This window comes from Gymnoscopelus microlampas (genome assembly GCF_963454915.1).
Source record: "Gymnoscopelus microlampas genome assembly, chromosome: 11".
Taxonomy (NCBI): Eukaryota; Metazoa; Chordata; class Actinopteri; order Myctophiformes; family Myctophidae; genus Gymnoscopelus; species Gymnoscopelus microlampas.
In genome coordinates, this window is record NC_139948.1 from 55,278,818 (window position 1) to 55,301,317 (window position 22,500).

The following is a 22,500-nucleotide window of genomic DNA, read 5'->3' on the forward strand; positions in this document are numbered from 1 at the left end:
TGCTGGGGGTCCGACGGGGTTGTAGTTGGACCCATACACATTCAATGTCATCTCTCTCCAAGTCATTTCTCCGTTTTGCCTGCAGACTGTCATGACAGTACACGGCCACGCCCCCTGCAGTTTTTCCTAAAGAGTTGATAATCTTTAGCTGACAGCGATTCATCCGGTATTTCATGGTGAGCCACGTTTCAGTGACACATCCCATGTCTGCATCATGGGTTTTGTTTCATGGTGAGCCCATGTTTCAGTGACACATCCCATGTCTGCATCATGGGGTTTTTGTTTCATGGTGAGCCCACGTTTCAGTGACACATCCATGTCTGCATCATGGGTTTTGTTTCATGGTGAGCCCACGTTTCAGTGACACATCCCATGTCTGCATCATGGGTTTTGTACGTATTTTAATGTTGTGTTACTTTATTTAATATCAAAATAATATAGGCTAGCTACTAATAATTATAATAATATCACTGAGCAAGGTGATATTTGTATTTATCATATTATTTATTAGAATTGAATCCCACAGTTTGTGATATTCTATGATTTTAAAATCATTTAAGACTCACTCACTCATGTATATATAATAGAGATATGACTCATTCATGTACAGATACAGATACAGTCATAGATAGATAGATAGATAGATGTATAAATATATAGATTAATAGATAGATGTATAAATATATAGATTGATAGATAGATGTATAAATAGATAAATTGATAGATAGATGTATAAATAGATAGATTAATAGATAGATGTATAAATATATAGATTGATAGATAGATGTATAAATAGATAAATTGATAGATAGATGTATAAATATATAGATTAATAGATAGATGTATAAATATATAGATTGATAGATAGATGTATAAATATATAGATTGATAGATAGATGTATAAATAGATAAATTGATAGATAGATGTATAAATAGATAGATTAATATAGATGTATAAATATATAGATTGATAGATAGATGTATAAATATATAGATTGATAGATAGATGTATAAATAGATAAATTGATAGATAGATGTATAAATAGATAGATTAATAGATAGATGTATAAATATATAGATTGATAGATAGATGTATAAATAGATAAATTGATAGATAGATGTATAAATAGATAGATTAATAGATAGATGTATAAATAGGTACATTGACATTTGCAGGGGAACAGTGGCAAAATGCCTAGTTGTATCCATTCAATCAATTTAAAACCACTACAAATATTATTTCATTACATTTTGTTCAATGTATGAATTTATTTTTAAAGTAGCTGTGTAATACTACATTGTTGATGAATAAAGCATGAATGAAGTGTAGTGTATCTGTTAAGGTTAATGTTAGGGTTAAGTTAAGGTTAATGTTAGGTTAGGGTTAAGTTAAGGTTAATGTTACGTTAAGATAAGGTGATGTTTGTTATGGTTGAACCGGTTGTAAAGGGTTTTGAAGAACTGTAAGTCACTGCAATGTCCCTAAAACGTGTGTGTGTGTGTGTGTGTGTGTGTGTTGTGTGTGTGTGTGTGTGTGTGTGTGTGTGTGTGTGTGTGTGTGTGTGTGTGTGTGTGTGTGTGTGTGTGTGTGTGTGTGTGTGTGTGTGTGTGTGTGTGTGTGTGTGTGTGAATCTGACACCGGAGATCAAACTGATGGTCGGCAACAGCTGTTGCAACCCATGGTAACGCGGGGGGTGGGATCGCCGGGGCAACGCACTTTAAACATACCAAGGAGTCAGGTGCAGAGAGAGAGAGAGAGAGAGAGAGAGAGAGAGAGAGAGAGAGAGAGAGAGAGAGAGAGAGAGAGAGAGAGAGAGAGAGAGAGAGAGAGAGAGAGAGAGAGAGAGAGAGAGAGAGAGAGAGAGAGAGAGAGAGAGAGAGAGAGAGAGGGTGATACTGTGTCAGTGTGCTAGAAGGTGTCAGACAGACAGAGAAAGACAGACAGACAGACAGGCAGACAGACAGACAGACAGACAGATGGACAGACGGACTTCTAATTTGGTTTAATTTTAAATCAAGCTGTTAAATGTTCGTCTTACAGATCACTTCAACAGATTCTTGTTGCGTCAAGCGTGAACTGATGGTTAGATTGATGCCGTTTTACTAAAAATATTGTACCTGGTAAGATCGTTCCTATATATATATATATATATATATATATATATATATATGTACGATCTTACCAGGTACAATATTTTGCGAGATATATAAAACGCTATGTATATTTTCTACCTGTTTATTAATCTGTGTAATTCCAATGTCCTTCATTAAAGACTGTCTGACTTATATTTATTAAAAATAAGGGACACGAGATAAGACATGAGTAGTAGATAAGACATGAGTAGTACGGGGGTGGGAGTGGCTCAGGGGTAGAGCGGGGCGGATGAGGTTCCCAGTTGGATCCCAGCTCCCCCAGAGTTAGTGTAGAAGTGTCCTTGAGCAAGACGCTGAACCCTAATTGCTCCTGATGAGCAGGTTGGTGCCTTGCATGGTAACTGAATGTGTGTGTGTGTGTGTGTGTGTGTGTGTGTGTGTGTGTGTGTGTGTGTGTGTGTGTGTGTGTGTGTGTGTGTGTGTGTGTGTGTGTGTGTGTGTGTGTGTGTGTGTGTGTGTGTGTGTGAGTGTGTGTGAATGTAATGCACAATCTATGTAAAGCGCTTTGGATAGGAGTGCTATATAAATCCACCATTTACGCTTTACATATTTGACTCTTCTCGCGGGTCCCCATTCTTCAGGAAAGCATAAAAACTCTTTTCAGAATTTACCCTCAAGCACTTCAGTACAGATGTGCCATTTCAAAACTTCAAATGTCCTGCCATCGGCAAGACAGTAAATTTTCAGGGGATTCCCAGGGCAATAAGAGGGACAAAGAAGGGCATTTAAAATGCTGAATTATTTTGATGATCACTGCTTTTATGATGCTAATTCATTTGAGCAACTGGTCAAGGACCTCTTCAAATCACCTTTCGCCTCATAATGGGTCTGACACCTTCTTCAACACACATTCTTTTGTTCTCATGTATATGGATGTCTGTTGAAGGGAAAAACGGGGGTGTGTAGTGACAACTTCTTTTCAGGGGCAAAACAGTGCCTTTTTAAGGGCAGAACAGGGAGGAAAAAATTCATTTTCAGGGCACTTTCAGGGAAAGAACAGTAACGTGTGAAGTTTTGAAGTGGCACATCTGTATGTATGGGTGTAGGGTGGAGGGTGGAGGGTGGAGGGTGTAGGTGGCATCATGTAAGACATTAAAAAAGATGCTCTAAAAAATGGATATTGGCCGTTCAACTCTGTTCACTCATAGATCGTTTAAATGTCATGTTTTTGTGTTTGTTTTGATGTGTGTTATTGTTGCTATAGGTAACTGTTTTCATGTGTTTATGTGTGTTATTGTTGCTAAGTAACTGTTTTCATGTGTTTATGTGTGTTATTGTTGCTAGGTAACTGTTTTCTTATGTGTTTATGTGTATTATTGTTGCTAGGTAACTGATATGTGTTATTGTTGCTAGGTAACTGTTTTCATGTGTGTTATTGTCTTGTTGCTATGTAAGGATAAGGATAAGGATAGGTAACTGTGTTATGGTTGCTCGGTAACTGTGTAATTGTTGCTAGGTTACTGTTTTTATGTGTGTTGTTGCTAGGTAACTGTTTTCATGTGTGTTATTGTTGCTAGGTAACTGTGTTATTGTTGCTAGGTAACTGTGTTATTGTTGCCAGGTAACTGTGTTATTGTTGCTAGGTAACTGTGTTATTGTTGCTAGGTAACTGTGTTATTGTTGCCAGGTAACTGTGGCCAGAGCAGGATGTCAGGATGGATTACCTGCTGCCCCCTGCTGGTACGGAGGTCTTCAGACGTTTTAATTCTTCAACCCTCGAAAAAATCCAGAAACGACACGAGGAGGAAGAGAGGGAGAGAGACAGGAGAAAAGAGAGAGGAATAGAGGTACATGTCTGTCTGTCTGTCTGTCTGTCTGTCTGTCTGTCTGTCTGTCTGTCTGTCTGTCTGTCTGTCTGTCTGTCTGTCTGTCTGTCTCTCTGTGAATTGGGACAAATCATGTCCTACCAAAACATTTCAAATGATTATTTAACACACTCATTTAAAAAAAGAGTTTGGTGGAAATAGGATTTTCATATATGAATTACATAAGATATATACAATGTTTTAATGTCTAAACTTGCACTCTGCCAGAAATCACCCTGTCTATGACAAGGATTCACTTTTTGCTAAAAGCATAAAAAAAACGAACCATGTGTATTGATAACATAGGTGTAAGAATGTACTATTAATATCAACTTATTTTTTAAATGTGTTTTTTTGTAAAAGTTTTTGCCCTTTAAAGTTGTTAGCAGTGTTTAACACTTCAATGACCATACTTCAGCGTTATAACAGTGTTTAACACATCAAATGACCATACTTCAGTGTTATAACAGTGTTTAACACATCAAATGACCATACTTCAGTGTTATAACAGTGTTTAACACTTCAAATGACCATACTTCAGTGTTATAACAGTGTTTAACACTTCAAATGGTCATACTTCAGTGTTATAACAGTGTTTAACACTTCAAATGGTATGTATGAATTATAGGAGGATAATTAAGTCATCACATAAGCAGTGTTTCTGTTTATAAAGTCACTAATTCGATCAATAATAAAGTCATCACATACTGGAAGCTGTGGTGAGTGCAGCAGACTGGATGAGGATGTTTGGTTTCAGTTACAGACCAGCAGAGTAACTAGAGCTTTATGCTTGTTTACATTAGTGTTCCTCTCAGAGTTCAGACTTCAGGTCAAAGTGTCACATTGTGGCACGACAAGCCAGAGCTGCTTGATCTTTCTGAGCACAAATCTCCAGACTTATGGATCTGGAGGCCCTATGTGAACTGTAGTATGAGGCCCTAGGCGAACTGTAGTATGAGGCCCTAGGCGAACTGTAGTATAAGGCCCTAGGCGAACTGTAGTATGAGGCCCTAGGCGAACTGTAGTATGAGGCCCTAGGCGAACTGTAGTATAAGGCCCCGGGCTGCGAGGGGTCCCCCCCCCCCCCCAGAATCTTTTGAAGAGTAGATGTTGTCTCCACCAGGCTGAAAGGCATGGCGAGAGAGTATGTTTTGCACCCTGTCCATCCGTCCGTCCGTCCGTCCGTCCGTCCGTCCGTCCGTCCGTCCGTCCTTCTGTCTGTGACCAGTTAATCTCCGCCACTGTTGGCATGATCACAACGAAACAGTGCTCACACACTCCCTGGATGCCAATTCAGAACCTCTGTCCCACATTTTTCACATGGGCCTGTTATAGCGTCACCAGGAGGCCGCTTTTTGCTAAACTCATTTTTTGACAGTACTCCTACAGATTTTGTCCAAACGTCACACACATTAGCCCTCATTTCTCAACGCGGTGTAGACCAAATAATGGGCGCACGGCGAGATCACCTCAACTTTCGGCATTTATCAATATATCCTGACGTTGCCTTTAGCATACTGCACGTTTAGACCTCACGACAGCTCGGAGGCAGTTGTTGACTTTGGCTGCACCCGTTTGTTCCATCCTAGACATGCGAAGCAGCATTGTCTCACTGTCTGACAGGCATCTGGACACATGTATAATAATCCCTGTGGGTGGGAGATCGGACATTCTACCCTCCAAACACACACCAACCTTCATCCATTAATCCTCAGACCAAAATTGTTCTGCCCAGTTCTCCTCAGTGGCTGGAGCTATTGATCTGAACACGCAATAACCCCACGTTTGCAGCCACTTATGTCTGCACACTTCACCAGGTACTGTATGGACTACTGTTTATAATTCATTCATCAATGATCACTCCATAAACATTCAGATTATTCACTGCCTTGCCTGCAATCTCTCATTTAACGTGGCGAGAGGGAATACATTGTTTTATTTTAGTGTAACTACAACCGCACTGCGCACTGCTCGTAATGGGTTAAATTAATATACAAACGTATGGTATGATTTATGACGATGAGATTGGTGTCATTCATGTAGGCTACTTGACAAAGATTGTACCATCACGGAATACATGAAAGACTGCTGTTTCTACAGAGTGCCAATGCTACACTTGTCTTGGGCTTGCAAGTAGGTGAGTGTGTGTGTGTGTGTGTGTGTGTGTGTGTGTGTGTGTGTGTGTGTGTGTGTGTGTGTGTGTGTGTGTGTGTGTGTGTGTGTGTGTGTGTGTGTGTGTGTGTGTGTGTGTGTGTGTGTGTGTGTGCGCGCGCGCGCGTGCGTTAGATGCGGACATGAAGGGGAGCGAGGCGAGCGGGGAAAACTTGCATGCTTTGTTTGGTCGGATTCTGGTTCTTCATGTCGTAAAATCTGGGTGTTTCGAGAATATTTAAGGGCTTGTTATTTAAGTGACGCTCGTTTTCAGACGTGAGATTTATCAAAGCTCCAACCAAATGTACGCTAGGATTGGCTGTATAGGATCGCTTCATAAATGTGACTTTGATGTTGGTGTACGGCCGAATTTATGGAAAAAATATAAGCCGTTTTTTACGCTCCATTGATATATGAGGGCCAGTATCTCTATAGTCATTAAACCAAACATTTTTTTCCAGATTTTTCATATTCCATCCTGATTGGATAAGAATGCCTTTCAAAGTGTGCAGGAGTGCTCCGTTTTGAACATATTGCCTCAAATCATGAACACAGCATGCAATTTACATGACATTTTGCACATACATTCCCACTAGGCCGAGGAAGAAATGCCACGTGAAAATGTTCCAATCAGCCTCATGGTGGCGCTGTAACAGGCCAATTCCTATTTTTACCTATAACTGTTCCTCTTTTTACCTATAACTGCACCGATCTGTGTACAACTCTTTATGCGCACTCCCTAGAGGCCAAGGAAAAACATTTTTACATAATTACTACTTAAGATTTTATCCAAATTTCACGCAAATGGGTACACATGATCTCTATGTGATCAATACGAATCTGTTTGATTTTTACATATTCCATATTCCATCCCGATTGACATGTGAAGTTTTCAGGAGTGGTGTTAGAAACTACAAGGTTCATTTCCCCTCCGCTCCACAAGGAGACGCCACCATGGGGTTCAGTGGTACCTGTGGTAGTACCGACCTCACTTCCTCCCACTACAAACAGGACTGGATTCCCATTCATTCTCCCTTTGTCTCCAAACACATGCACAGCCAGTCTGTGTTTGTCTGCAGTCTGTGTTTGTCTCCAGTCTGTGTTTGTCTCCAAACACATGCACAGCCAGTCTGTGTTTGTCTCCAGTCTGTGTTTGTCTCCAGTCTGTGTTTGTCTCCAAACACATGCACAGCCAGTCTGTGTTTGTCTCCAGTCTGTGTTTGTCTCCAAACACATGCACAGCCAGTCTGTGTTTGTCTGCAGTCTGTGTTTGTCTCCAGTCTGTGTTTGTCTCCAAACACATGCACAGCCAGTCTGTGTTTGTCTCCAGTCTGTGTTTGTCTCCAGTCTGTGTTTGTCTGCAGTCTGTGTTTGTCTGCAGTCTGTGTTTGTCTCCAGTCTGTGTTTGTCTCCAGTCTGTGTTTGCCTGCAGTCTGTGTTTGTCTCCAGTCTGTGTTTGTCTCCAGTCTGTGTTTGTCTGCAGTCTGTGTTTGTCTGCAGTCTGTGTTTGTCTCCAGTCTGTGTTTGTCTGCAGTCTGTGTTTGTCTGCAGTCTGTGTTTGTCTCCAGTCTGTGTTTGTCTCCAGTCTGTGTTTGTCTGCAGTCTGTGTTTGTCTCCAGTCTGTGTTTGTCTGCAGTCTGTGTTTGTCTCCAGTCTGTGTTTGTCTCCAGTCTGTGTTTGTCTGCAGTCTGTGTTTGTCTCCAGTCTGTGTTTGTCTCCAGTCTGTGTTTGTCTGCAGTCTGTGTTTGTCTCCAGTCTGTGTTTGTCTCCAGTCTGTGTTTGTCTGCAGTCTGTGTTTGTCTGCAGTCTGTGTTTGTCTCCAGTCTGTGTTTGTCTCCAGTCTGTGTTTGTCTCCAGTCTGTGTTTGTCTGCAGTCTGTGTTTGTCTCCAGTCTGTGTTTGTCTGCAGTCTGTGTTTGTCTGCAGTCTGTGTTTGTCTCCAGTCTGTGTTTGTCTCCAGTCTGTGTTTGTCTCCAGTCTGTGTTTGTCTCCAGTCTGTGTTTGTCTCCAGTCTGTGTTTGTCTCCAGTCTGTGTTTGTCTCCAGTCTGTGTTTGTCTGCAGTCTGTGTTTGTCTCCAGTCTGTGTTTGTCTCCAGTCTGTGTTTGTCTCCAGTCTGTGTTTGTCTCCAGTCTGTGTTTGTCTGCAGTCTGTGTTTGTCTGCAGTCTGTGTTTGTCTCCAGTCTGTGTTTGTCTCCAGTCTGTGTTTGTCTCCAGTCTGTGTTTGTCTCCAGTCTGTGTTTGTCTCCAGTCTGTGTTTGTCTCCAGTCTGTGTTTGTCTCCAGTCTGTGTTTGTCTGCAGTCTGTGTTTGTCTCCAGTCTGTGTTTGTCTCCAGTCTGTGTTTGTCTCCAGTCTGTGTTTGTCTCCAGTCTGTGTTTGCCTGCAGTCTGTGTTTGTCTCCAGTCTGTGTTTGTCTCCAGTCTGTGTTTGTCTGCAGTCTGTGTTTGTCTCCAGTCTGTGTTTGTCTGCAGTCTGTGTTTGTCTGCAGTCTGTGTTTGTCTCCAGTCTGTGTTTGCCTGCAGTCTGTGTTTGTCTCCAGTCTGTGTTTGCCTGCAGTCTGTGTTTGTCTCCAAACACATGCACAGCCAGTCTGTGTTTGTCTCCAGTCTGTGTTTGTCTCCAGTCTGTGTTTGTCTGCAGTCTGTGTTTGTCTGCAGTCTGTGTTTGTCTCCAGTCTGTGTTTGCCTGCAGTCTGTGTTTGTCTGCAGTCTGTGTTTGCCTGCAGTCTGTGTTTGTCTCCAGTCTGTGTTTGCCTGCAGTCTGTGTTTGTCTCCAGTCTGTGTTTGCCTGCAGTCTGTGTTTGTCTGCAGTCTGTGTTTGTCTGAGTCTGTGTTTGTCTCCAGTCTGTGTTTGTCTCCAGTCTGTGTTTGTCTGAGTCTGTGTTTGTCTGCAGTCTGTGTTTGTCTGAGTCTGTGTTTGTCTGCAGTCTGTGTTTGTCTGCAGTCTGTGTTTGTCTGAGTCTGTGTTTGTCTCCAGTCTATGTTTGTCTCCAGTCTGTGTTTGTCTGAGTCTGTGTTTGTCTGCAGTCTGTGTTTGTCTGAGTCTGTGTTTGTCTGCAGTCTGTGTTTGTCTCCAGTCTGTGTTTGTCTGAGTCTGTGTTTGTCTGCAGTCTGTGTTTGTCTGCAGTCTGTGTTTGTCTCCAGTCTGTGTTTGTCTGCAGTCTGTGTTTGTCTCCAGTCTGTGTTTGTCTCCAGTCTGTGTTTGTCTCCAGTCTGTGTTTGTCTGCAGTCTGTGTTTGTCTCCAAACACATGCACAGCCAGTATGTGTTTGCCATGCGTCTGTTGAACTGGGTTTAGTGTAAATTCCAGTGTTTTACTTCCAGTGATGTGGATTAAGGATTATGTTTAAGAATTGATCATTTGACTTAAATGGATATTTAGATGTGTTTAATATTATGTAGTTACTAAATACGTGGCTAATTATTATTTGAATAATATACAATACTTTAATGTATAATATGATTTAAAGGCCATATTTATGTTTGATATATCATCTGGCATGATATTATAATTCTTTATTTAGAACCATAAACCCAATGTCAAACACTTCATCATAAAATAAACTGGATATTTGATTTAACCCTTTGTTTCCTGGTGGTTTGTTTAACCCTTTGTTTCCTGGTGGTTTGTGGCTCCAGTTTGAACTTTAAATCGATTGTGTTGAAACTTTTCACACACATTCATATTACGTTGAGGAACAAATGCCACCCTTTCAACATTGCCCTATTATAGCGCCACCAGGAGGCCGATTTTAGTTTTTTTTTACTTTGTCATTGGTTGACAGATAGCAGAGGAGGATCTTCCTAAACCAATCAGTGACTTGGAGCAAGGGAAGTCGTTGCCTTTTATCTTTGGAGACCCGCCCCCTGAGCTCATCAATGTCCCATTGGAGGAGCTGGACCCCTTCTACCAATCACAACCGGTCTGTCTCTCTCACACATGCACACGCACGCACGCACGCACGCACGCACGCACGCACGCACACACACACACACACACACACACACGCAAACGCACAGACACTTTTCATTTTAATGTCTAGTCAAGTTTTTGTGTGGCTGTGCGCACCTCATTAAAACACACGTCTCTGCTTCTGGTGACTGATATTGTCTTCTAATGAACGTTAGACTCATTAAAACACACGTCTCTGCTTCTAGTGACTGATATTGTCCTTCGGATGAACGTTAGACTCATTAAAACACACGTCTCTGCTTCTAGTGACTGATATTGTCCTTCGGATGAACGTTAGACTCATTAAAACACACGTCTCTGCTTCTAGTGACTGATATTGTCTTCTAATGAACGTTAGACTCATTAAAACACATGTCTCTGCTTCTAGTGACTGATATTGTCCTTCTAATGAACGTTAGACTCATTAAAACACACGTCTCTGCTTCTGGTGACTGATATTGTCCTTCTAATGAATGTTAGACTCATTAAAACACACGTCTCTGCTTCTAGTGACTGATATTGTCCTTCTAATGAATGTTAGACTCATTAAAACACACATCTCTACTTCTAGTGACTGATATTGTCCTTCTAATGAACGTTAGACTCATTAAAATAGAACAGACAAACACTTCATGTTCAATGCTGAACGTGTGTGTGTGTGTGTGTGTGTGTGTGTGTGTGTGTGTGTGTGTGTGTGTGTGTGTGTGTGTGTGTGTGTGTGTGTGTGTGTGTGTGTGTGTGTGTGTGTGTGTGTGTGTGTGTGTGTGTGTGTGTGTGTGTGTGTGTGTGTGTGTGTTTCCAGACGTTTATCGTCATCGCTAAGGGGAACGTCATCTACAGGTTCAATGCTGAACCAGCCTGTTATGTGTGGAGTCCTTCCAGTCTCATCAGACAGACAGCCATCAAGATCTTAATTCATTCATATCCTTCAGTCTATTGTTTTTATTGTCTCCGCCAGGCCGAAGGCGTGGCTGAGACTATGCTTTGCACCCTGTGTGTGTGGGAGGGGATTTCGGGTGCCCTCTCTATTATTTTTAACTCTATGGTGCGGATACCAGAGCAGAACCTCTGGCCCAAATATTTCGCATGGGCCTGTTATAGCGCCACAAGGGGGACGATTTTTGCAAAACACATTGTTTGTTATTTCTCCTACAGATTGTGTCCAAATATTACGCAATCGGTACACAGTATCTCTATAGTCATTAAACCAAACAGGTCTGTCGGATTTGTCATATTCCATCCTCATCCTGATTGGCTAAGATTGGCTTCCAAAGTTAATATATTACAGGAGTGCTCCGTTTTGAACAAAATGCCTCAAATCATGAACAGAGCGTGCGATTGCCGTGAAACTTTGCACACACATTGGCACTAAGCCAAGGAATACATTTAACCCTACATTTGACGGAGGGTGCCCGTTTTTCCAGCCTAGGAGGCCGGAAAATGTGACGATTCGTTCTCTATAAAATAGGTCTTTATATGACCAGATAGGAGGCTACGATGCAAGCGTTTCATTCTGATTTAGAGCACATTACATGGTTAGGTGCTACAGAGCCTTATGAATATTGTTTTGTGCATTTAAAAGCAATGAATCTGTGATGAGATGACGACAGACTGCTTATTTGAATTGATGACAATCCATCAGACTGCAGACTGTGTGTTTAGGACTACAGTTCTGATCAAAGAACTATGTCTTTCCTCTTAATACCTTCATGTCACTTCAGCCAGCATGAGATGCAACACTCTCTCACCCAATGCTATGGATCTTAAAGAGTTTAACATTGTTTAAGTCACAGGAACATCTGCTTCAAATAGTTTAACATTGTTTAAGTCACAGGAACATGGTTTTCATATCAAAAATATCAACTCTAAGTCTAATCCATGTGTTATTGTTTACTTTCGTCCCCCATCATGACAGATTGCAGAATAATAGCCAACACTAGTTTTATTTTTCAGTTTACTTACAGGAAGTAGATAGACATTAGAAGTACGGGACACCAGATGTGTAAGTAAATATATATATATATATATATATATATATATATATAGGTATATATTGTATATTGTTATGTATATGAATGTATATCTTATAATCTTTAACATATTACATTATTCAGCCTGTTCATCATGATCACCATTATGACCAACTGTGGGTTCATGACCCTGAGTGACCCCCCACCCTGGAACAAGACTGTAGAGTGAGTTACACGTGTGTGTGTGTGTGTGTGTGTGTGTGTGTGTGTGTGTGTGTGTGTGTGTGTGTGTGTGTGTAGGTATGTGTTTACAGGTATATATACAGTAGAAGCATTGTTAAAGCTGTGTGTGTGTGTGTGTGTGTGTGTGTGTGTGTGTGTGTGTGTGTGTGTGTGTGTGTGTGTGTGTGTGTGTGTGTGTGTGTGTGTGTGTGTGTGTGTGTGTAGATATGTGTTTACAGGTATATATACAGTAGAAGCATTGTTAAAGCTGGTATCCAGAGGGTTCTGTCGAGGAGGACACACCTTCCTCAGAGATCCATGGAACTGGCTGGACTTCATGGTCATCTCTATGGCGTAATATACCTTTAAATAATATACGTAATATACCTTTAAATATTCTGTCTGTCTGTCTGTCTGTCTGTCTGTCAGACAGACATATAACTACCTGTCTGTCTGTCTGTCTGTCTGTCTGTCTGTCTGTCTGTCTGTCTGTCTGTCTGTCTGTCTGTCTGTCTGTCTGTCTGTCTGTCTGTCTGTCTGTCTGTCTGTCAGACAGACAGACAGACAGACAGACAGACATATAACTACCTGTCTGTCTGTCAGACAGACATATAACTACCTGTCTGTGTGTCATCAGGTACCTGACAGAGTTCGTTGACCTCGGTAATGTTTCTGCTTTGAGGACGTTCAGAGTTCTGAGAGCCTTGAAGACCATCACTGTTATCCCTGGTAACCTTTACCCTTTACCCTTTACCCTTTACCCTTTACCTAACCCTGAAGACCATCACTGTTATCCCTGGTACCCTTTACCCTTTACCCTTTACCCTTTACCCTTTACCCTTTACCCTTTACCCTTTACCCTTTAGCCTTTACCCTTTAACCTTTACCTAACCCTGAAGACCATCACTGTTATCCCTGGTAACCTTTACCCTTTACCCTTTAACCTTTACCTAACCCTGAAGACCATCACTGTTATCCCTGGTAACCTTTACCCTTTACCCTTTACCCTTTACCCTTTAACCTTTACCTAACCCTGAAGACCATCACTGTTATCCCTGGTAACCTTTACCCTTTACCCTTTACCCTTTAACCTTTACCTAACCCTGAAGACCATCACTGTTATCCCTGGTAACCTTTACCCTTTACCCTTTAACCTTTACCTAACCCTGAAGACCATCACTGTTATCCCTGGTAACCTTTACCCTTTACCCTTTACCCTTTACCCTTTACCCTTTACCCTTTACCCTTTATCAGAGGTAGCGTTAGTCCGATGATTGCCGGTTTTGACCGTTTTTTTATGACAAAGACCGGAAAAAATAAATCTCTCCGGACATCCTGACCGGTTGATAATGACATGACAGTTCATTAATTATCACCGCACAATTAGGCACATTTCAAATCCTCTGCTTTGCAAGCTCTCTCTCTCTCTCTCTCTCTCTCTCTCTCTCTCTCTCTCTCTCTCTCTCTCTCTCTCTCTCTCTCTCTCTCTCTCTCTATCTCTCTCTCTCTCTCGCGCTCGCTCTTTCTTTCTCTCTCTCTCTTAACAGTGTGCGTGTGTTTCTCTGTTTCTGGGAGAGAGAGAGAGGTAGAAAGAAAAGAGTTTGTCACACGCTGTTAGGTTACACCTAATAATAACCAGTGTAAAATGTGCTGCATTGGGCGGTAAATGGGAGACACTTTATTGTGAAGGTAGCCTACAACAGGAAAAAGAGAGCTAGTTGTTGCTGCTGCGTACAGACTGCGGTCTCGGCAGACAGACAGAGACACCGCGGTCCGGTTACAAGTTACATTATATAAAGTTGTGTATTTAACAGCCAGTCACACACAAGTTGTATCATTACTAGTTAGAATATGTCACAGATACTAGGCTAATACAAGGGCACTTGTGAGTAAAGTTGGCAAGTTGCCCTTGCAGTTTAACAACAGTGCAGGTTGAAGATGAAATCTAACACAGATGCGTAAATACTCTTCACAACAGCTATAGGCTACTGCAACTATGGCATCGAGCTGAAACATGACGTTAATCATAACCTATTTTTAACTCTATGAGGTGGACACGTTAAAACGTTACCACTTTGAACTGAATAGCTCTATGAGGAGACGACAAGATTCTCACAACTCATCAACTTTCGCACGGCTGTCCCAACTAGACGCACGGACGGCATCCTCTGTCTAACTATACAGCATAACCTCCTCCTGTGAGTGAGTAGTGGTCTATATTTATTGCCCTAACAGGTCAGCTGAGCCACGTTATGAAGGATTCATCTGAAATGCCCAATTTTGTGCAGTGCCCTTGATTAGAAAATGCATACAAACGCAATTGATTATTGAGAAACCATTACGCACGCAGCATGCACAAATGGTAATGTAGGAAATTAATGTATTTGTGTAAGATGACCCTGCTGTATAAAATGTATATTATGATGGTTCATGTTCAAATAATGCAATCCAAAATATAATGCTGTAGGCCTAAGTGTTAGGCTGTATTTACACACCTGCTTGTCATTAATGCATAAAAATAATTATGACCGTTATTCAATAAATAATGATAATATTATGAATGTGTGTTTCAGGATTGAAGACTATCGTCGGTGCTCTCATCCAATCAGTGAAGAAGCTTGCTGATGTCATGATCTTGACAGTGTTTTGTCTGGCTGTCTTCGCTCTGATTGGCCTACAGCTCTTCATGGGAAATCTGCGGCAGAAATGTGTCCGCTGGCCCCTCCTATCCCTTGCCAACGACACTTTCCATGGCAACGTAACAGGAAGTGACACTTTCCTTAGCAACATCACAGGAAGTGACACTTTCCTTAGCAACATCACAGGAAGTGACACTTTCCTTAGCAACATAACAGGAGATGGAAATGACACGTTAGACTTCCACGCATACATCAACGACCCGGGTATCATTATTATCATTATTATTATAATTATTATTAGTAGTATTGTTGTCATTACTATTCTTATTATTCCTACAACAAAGACTGTATAATAATATCATTTTATTATCGGTTTTGTCTTTCTGACAGACAACTATTATCATCATGGTGGAGCTCCACTGCTCTGTGGAAACGCATCTGATGCAGGGTGAGTATTGTTCTATTATATCATTCACTTTAATAATAATAATAATAATAATCATAATAATAATCATGTGTATGCAGGGTGTGTCCAGAGGGATTCACGTGTATGAAGGCGGGACCAAACCCAAACTTCGGATACACCAGTTATGACTCGTTTGGCTGGGCTTACCTCTCTCTGTTCAGACTGATGACGCAAGACTTCTGGGAAAACCTCTTCCAACTGGTTAGTATACTTAGTTACTATAAAGAATACATCACATGGATGCACCTGGGATGTATCATCAGTGTTGTAGCCTGGAGGATGTACCATCAGTGTTGTAGCCTGGAGGATGTATCACCAGTGTTGTAGCCTGGAGGATGTATCACCTTATAGAAGGTGTTTTATGTACGTGTGTGTGTGTGTGTGTGTGTGTGTGTGTGTGTGTGTGTGTGTGTGTGTGTGTGTGTGTGTGTGTAGACGTTGCGAGCAGCAGGGAAGACCTACATGATCTTCTTTGTGTTCGTAATCTTCTTGGGGTCGTTCTACATCATTAACCTCATCCTGGCCGTGGTCGCTATGGCGTACGCTGAACAGAACGAAGCTTCCATCGCTGAGGCCAAGCAGAAAGAAGAAGAATACGCTCAAATCCTGGAACGCATGAAGCAACGTGAAGAACTGGTTAGTCCTACAACTAACTAACTAACTAACTAACTAACTAACTAACTAACTAACTAACTAACTAACTAACTAACTAACTAACTAACTAACTAACTAACTAACTAACTAACTAACTAACTAACTATCTAGTTACCTAGCTAACAAACTAAACAAACAGAAAGAAGAAGAATACGCTCAAATCCTGGATCGCATGAAGCAACGTGAAGAACTGGTTAGTCATACAACTAACTAACTCACTCACTCACTCACTCACTCACTCACTCACTCACTCACTCACTCACTCACTCACTCACTCAACTAACTATCTAGTTACTTAGCTAACTAACCAACTAAACAAAGAAAAAAGAAGAATACGCTCAATTCCTGGAATGCATGAAGCAACATGAATAACTAAACAGTGTTTAGTCATTTAACCAACTAACTATTAACTAGCTAACTAGCTTAATAGCAAACTAGCTAACAGCTAGCCGGCTGACTGACTGACTGACTGACTGACTGACTGACTGACTGACTGGCTGGCTGGATTTACAATGTTTAAAAAGTTAACTGTGTGTGTGTGTGTGTGCGTGTGCGTGTGCGTGTGCGTGCGCGTGTGCGTGTGTGTGCGTGCGTGCGTGCGTGCGTGCGTGCGTGCGTGTGTGTGTGTGTGTGTGTATTTGTGCGCGTGTGCGTGCGTGTGTGCGTGCGTTTGTCCAGGCTGAAAAAAAGCCTCCAGATGGTTCAGATCCACAGAACAGTACCAACGAAGAAGAATTGATGAAAGGTAAACAGAGACTCTTAACGTTAAAAGTCTCTTTTATGCTAGCTAGCTAATTGTTAGTTAGTCAGGTGTTAGAGTTAGTCAGTTAGTTGTATGACTAACCACTACTTTGCATCGCTTCATGCGTTCCAGGATTCAAGTGTATTCTTATTATTTCTGTTAGTTTAGTTAGTTAGTTAGTTAGCTAGGTAACTAGTTAGTAGTCCGTTAGTTAGTTAGATAGATATATGACTAATCACTCTGACCTCCTATGTTTTTTTAGCTGTTTTTCACTGTGAACACTTTCACTTCTCATGCTTCTGTGACCAAATGGAGACTTTATTGATTGGCATTGAACTGATAATTATTATTATTTGTTTTATGATGAGATACGGTGAGCTCTGACTGTAATGGACTCTACATCTATCTATGTGTTTGCAGCACTAATGAGGAGGGGTAGTCTAGGGTCTAAACAAATAAAAGGAGAGCAGCGTTTTGCAGTGAGGTCTGCTCAATACGGTATTATATAGAGATAAAATAAACTGTTTTTAACAACATAACTAATATGTTTGTTTGTCTGGTGTGAAGTTGCTATCAAGGGTAACTCCAAGATGTTTGACAGATGTTGGAGTTGATGGTATCGAGGATGTTGATGGTTAGGACAGTGTGCCAACCATGACACTGTTTGTCATGGTTGGGCCACGCACGTACCCCCAGCCCGTAGGAGTACATGCACGTACCCCCAGTATGCACGTACCCCCAGCCTGTAGGAGTACATGCACGTACCCCCAGCCCGTAAGGAGTACATGCACGTACCCCCAACCCGTAGGAGTACATGCACGTACCCCCAGCCCGTAGGAGTACATGCACGTACCCCCAGCCCGTAAGGAGTACATGCACGTACCCCCAGCCCGTAGGAGTACATGCACGTACCCCTAGCCCGTAAGGAGTACATGCACGATCACGCAGTGACAAATGTCACCCTCCCCGTCCGGCTTCCCTCCCGCTCGGGCCTATGGGGCGATGGGGCGATGGGGCTTATGGGAGGGCAATTCTCCTGGACACTATTGGTGGAATGTGTAGACCAACCACATAGGTTGCTACGGTAAAACTAGCAGTTGCTATTTGTTCATGTTTTTCTATCTATGTGTTCATGTGGACAGACATAGAAGAGGAGCAGAAATCCTGTTGTCCATGCTGGTATCGTTTCTCTGACATCTTCTTGAAGTGGAACTGCTGTGGGTGTTGGCTCTGGCTGAAGGGCTGGTTGTACATTATCGTCATGGATCCATTCGTTGATCTGGGAATCACCATCTGTATCGTCCTGAACACCGTCTTCATGGCCATGGACCATTATCCAATGACTGAGGAGTTTGACAACATGCTGTATATCGGCAACCTTGTGAGTTCATGAATATAGTTTATTAAACTGTCATTACTAGTTTCAATGTGTATATAGTTTATTAAACTGTCATTACTAGTTTCAATGTGAATATAGTTTATTAAACAACTGTCATTACTAGTTTCAATGTGAATATAGTTTATTAAACAACTGTCATTACTAGTTTCAATGTGAATATAGTTTATTAAACAACTGTCATTACTAGTTTCAATGTGAATATAGTTTATTAAACTGTCATTACTGACGGGGCAAGGTGGCGCAGTCGGTAGCGCTGCCGCCTCACAGCTAAAAGGTCCTGGGTTCGATTCCCGCCAGGGACGCTGTGGGTGCTGGGGGGCCTGTCTTCTCCCCCGCGTCATCAGCGCCCATACCCTAGGTGGGGTTGGCGAAAGGGCCTTTCTGTGTGGAGTTTGCATGTTCTCCCCGTGTCTCCTAGGATAGTTAATACCCTCACAAAAACATGTAGTAATCCTGGTCTCTATACCGCCATGACAGCAGGGGCGCCTGATGGAGGGGAAAGGAACTGGTTGGAATAACGTGTTCCTTCCACGCGCTACGTCCTACCGGGGAAACTCCCCCCTGTTAGGTGATAAGAAGGTCAGTTGGTTCTCATGCATTGAAGGAAGCATGAGCTCGGCCCTGTCCTCCCTAGGCTGTGGGGGACTGGTGTAGGGCTGGTGTAGGGCTGGTGTAGTGCCCAGGATCACTTAGGAAATTGGCACTGGCTGAATAAATGGGTTACAAAAATCGCGGGATAAAATTTAAGTAAAACAATAAAAATAATACTAGTTTCAATGTAAATATTAGGGTGACCACCCGTCCCGAAATTCGCGGGACAGTCCCAAAATTGGACCCTCTGTCCCGCGTAAGCAGAGCAATGTCCCGAGAGCAATGTCCCGAAAATCAAATCAAAGATATGATAATAAATGGGTAAAATCAGACACAAATAAGAATTAAATAACATAACCCTAACCTAACCCTAATCCTAACCCTAAAACCGAAATAAAGAAACCAAAAACTGAAGAAAAAAAACGAACCCAATCCGCCCAGAACGGCGAAAAGGTTTCGGGCACGCGCGACCTGTTTGACCTCTGATCTGACCTCTGACCTTTCTACCATGCAGGTGTTCACAGGAATCTTCACGGCTGAGATGGTTCTGAAGCTGCTAGCCATGGATCCTTACTATTACTTCCAGGTCAGAGTTCACTTTGCTATTACTTCCTGTTAGCCCAAGGATTATAGACCAATGGTAACTAGATTCTACCAGGCCCCGCCCCTTCCTGCCTTGCGATTGGCTGGATAAAAGAACGAGAAAACAAGGAAAACCAGTGGGGTCACATGGTGGCGTGCCTCGCTAAACGTCAGACTGCCAACCCCGACCTCCCGTGTTTGAATCCCGCTGCCGCCACTCTTTTTCCAACAGCCACGGAATTATTTTTTGCCGATAAACAGAATCGTAAATCATGTTGTGGGGTGAGCGTTTGCCCCAACTGCCACTCAAAGCAGGGATGTGCACAGATAGACTCTAGGTGGTGCTAGAGCACCTGCCCTTTGCCCTCTTGAACAGAAGTGCCCTTTTGCCCTTTTTTCAGTTTACAGCAGGGGTCTTCAACAGGGGGTCCGGGACCCCTAGTGGTCCTCAGAGTAACTACAGGGGGTCCGCCAAATCTTTATGTGATATGATTTTTCTTTTTACCATAACCACTCGAAACCTAGCATCCCTTTTCTGAGGAGAACTTTAGCCAAAAATAGCAGATCTACAAGCCCACAACGCCTCGCGCTGCGAGGCGTTGTGGGCTTGTAGATCTGCTATTTTTGGCAAAGAGGTATAGGTGTAGAGGGAAAAAAGAGCAGACCAAGTAAACAAAAAAAAGTATAATTTACTTGAGCACCTGCCCCTCAAAATATCTGTGCACGCCACTGACTCAAAGTGACTACTGGCCAATCACAGCGTGTCTTTTCCAGGACTTGTCAGAATCTAGTTGTATAAAATTATCACCCAGACCAGACTAAAGGTATCTAAATGTATCATATTGAGGTTTATAAAGGTATCTAAAGGGTATCTAAAGGTTTCTAAAGAGTATCTAAAGGTTTGTAAAGAGACAACATATGTGCTGTTCATGTTATCCTTAATGAAGTTCTTTGTCTTAGCCATGGATCCTTTATTACTTCCAGGTCAGAGTTGACTGACTTCCTGTCTATATATGGTCATGTTTCCATGGTAACAGGTGGGGTGGAACATCTTTGACAGCATCATCGTCACCATGAGCCTGGTTGAGCTGGGATTGGCTGGGGTCCAGGGTCTGTCAGTGCTGCGCTCCTTCCGATTGGTTAGTAGAAAAGAGGGTGTCTGTTAACAACAATACAAATTAACAACAACGTATAGAGACACACACACACACACACACACACACACACACACACACACACACACACACACACACACACACACACTCACTCACTCACTCACTCACTCACTCACTCACTCACTCACTCACTCACTCACTCACTCACTCACTCACTCACACACACACACACACACACACACACACACACACACACACACACACACACACACACACACACACACACACACACACACACACACACACACACACACACACACACACATTTTCTGTTCCAGATTAGTGAAGCTTAAAAACAAAATGCTGAGGGCAAAAAACAAAATGCTGCCTCACGTTTAACCTTAACCCTTATGGACAGAAATCAGACCTTTCTCAGATGACCTGAGAGATGGTAGATAAGTCTTGGCCCATGCTGATCCACATCACTGTATGTTTTTTACAGTCATTAAAAGTCATGTCATATGTCTATATGTTTCTCTCCACAGATGCGAGTGTTTAAGCTAGCTAAGTCTTGGCCCACCCTCAACATGTTGCTGAGGATCATTGGAGACTCTGTGGGCGCTCTGGGTAACCTGACACTGGTCTTGGCCATCATCGTGTTCATCTTTGCCGTGGTGGGCATGCAGCTGTTTGGGAAGTCCTACTCCGAGTGTGTGTGTAAGATCAACGAGGACTGTGTGCTGCCCAGATGGCACATGACCGACTTCTTCCACTCCTTCCTCATCATCTTCAGAGTTCTGTGTGGAGAATGGATAGAGACCATGTGGGACTGCATGGAGGTGGCAGGACAGGCCATGTGTCTGATCGTGTTCATGATGGTCATGGTCATAGGAAACCTGGTGGTAAGTACATGCTACTACAACTACTGCTGCTACTACTATTCCTACTACTATTCCTACATTACATTACATTACAGTCATTTAGCAGACGCTTTTATCCAAAGGGACTTACAATAAGTGTATTCAACATAGGTAGGGAACTAAACTACTAATCACCAGAAGTCTGAAGTGCATTTCCTGCAAAAAACAAGCAACCAAGAGTATACCTAGTGCTAAGGTAAAAGTGTAATATATCAGCTACCTACTTTCTTAAACAGATGAGACAAAATAGCAAAATCAAATGAGCACGAGCTCAAAAAAACAAGTGTATCGACTAAACAAGATCCAATAAAACAATACAAAACTAAAACAAGAGTTCGTACAACTAGTTAACAACAAGTAGGCCAGACAAAGAGGAAGGGTAGTGTTTCCTGAAGAGGTGGGTTTTCAGCCTGTGGTGAAAGATGGGCAGTGACTCTGCTGTCCTGACTTCAGTGACTCTGCTGTCCTGACTTCAGTGACTCTGCTGTCCTGACTTCAGTGACTCTGCTGTCCTGACTTCAGTGACTCTGCTGTCCTGACATCAGTGACTCTGCTGTCCTGACATCAGTGGGAAGTTCATTCCACCACTGTGGGGCCAGAACAGGAAAAAGTCGTGACCGTGTCGATCGACCAGAAGGACCCTATTCCTACTACTACTACTACTACTACTACTACTACTACTACTCAGTTCATTAGTAATATTGTGTTGTATTCCAGGTATTGAACCTCTTCCTAGCCTTACTACTCAGTTCATTAGTAATATTGTGTTGTATTCCAGGTATTGAACCTCTTCCTAGCCTTACTACTCAGTTCATTTTCTGGTGATAACCTGGCGGCTCCAGAAGAAGATGGTGAAATGAACAACCTCCAGATTGCTATGGCCAGAATCACCTCCGGCATCGACTGGACTAAAGCCTTTCTTCTCGATCAAATACTCAAACTGATAGGAAAGAAAACAACACCCGACAACACAGGTACACAGCTATTACAATTTAATCTAGAGTCATTTACAAGATCGGAATAAGCAGAATAAACATCACTGTAGTCAACAATAAACAAGGTAAATTGTCACATAAGAATAGAGTGTAGAGAGAACTATATAGGTAAACAATGAACCTAGCATATGTGACTGAGTACAAAG

At 42.2% G+C, this 22,500-nt stretch overlaps 1 protein-coding gene across 3 annotated transcripts in view; it reads left to right on the forward strand.

Annotated features, from left to right (window-relative positions):
- Positions 1 to 22,500, forward strand: part of scn4ab (sodium channel, voltage-gated, type IV, alpha, b) — an 86,053-nt gene that overhangs the window by 19,935 nt on the left and 43,618 nt on the right. For 2 of the 3 annotated variants that reach the window (XM_084072687.1, XM_084072688.1), the window contains exons 2-17: positions 3,782 to 3,941; positions 9,893 to 10,030; positions 10,862 to 10,979; positions 12,164 to 12,254; positions 12,477 to 12,605; positions 12,889 to 12,980; positions 14,825 to 15,154; positions 15,281 to 15,338; positions 15,416 to 15,557; positions 15,792 to 15,992; positions 16,689 to 16,755; positions 17,895 to 18,133; positions 19,257 to 19,328; positions 20,362 to 20,463; positions 20,985 to 21,341; positions 22,138 to 22,333. In XM_084072687.1, the coding sequence (XP_083928813.1) occupies positions 3,810 to 3,941; positions 9,893 to 10,030; positions 10,862 to 10,979; positions 12,164 to 12,254; positions 12,477 to 12,605; positions 12,889 to 12,980; positions 14,825 to 15,154; positions 15,281 to 15,338; positions 15,416 to 15,557; positions 15,792 to 15,992; positions 16,689 to 16,755; positions 17,895 to 18,133; positions 19,257 to 19,328; positions 20,362 to 20,463; positions 20,985 to 21,341; positions 22,138 to 22,333 (2,464 nt within the window). In that variant the 5' untranslated portion in view covers positions 3,782 to 3,809. Of the gene's footprint in view, positions 1 to 3,781; positions 3,942 to 9,892; positions 10,031 to 10,861; positions 10,980 to 12,163; positions 12,255 to 12,476; positions 12,606 to 12,888; positions 12,981 to 13,424; positions 13,443 to 14,824; positions 15,155 to 15,280; positions 15,339 to 15,415; positions 15,558 to 15,791; positions 15,993 to 16,688; positions 16,756 to 17,894; positions 18,134 to 19,256; positions 19,329 to 20,361; positions 20,464 to 20,984; positions 21,342 to 22,137; positions 22,334 to 22,500 lie in introns of those variants that run through there. The other variant, XM_084072689.1, reaches the window with a different exon arrangement.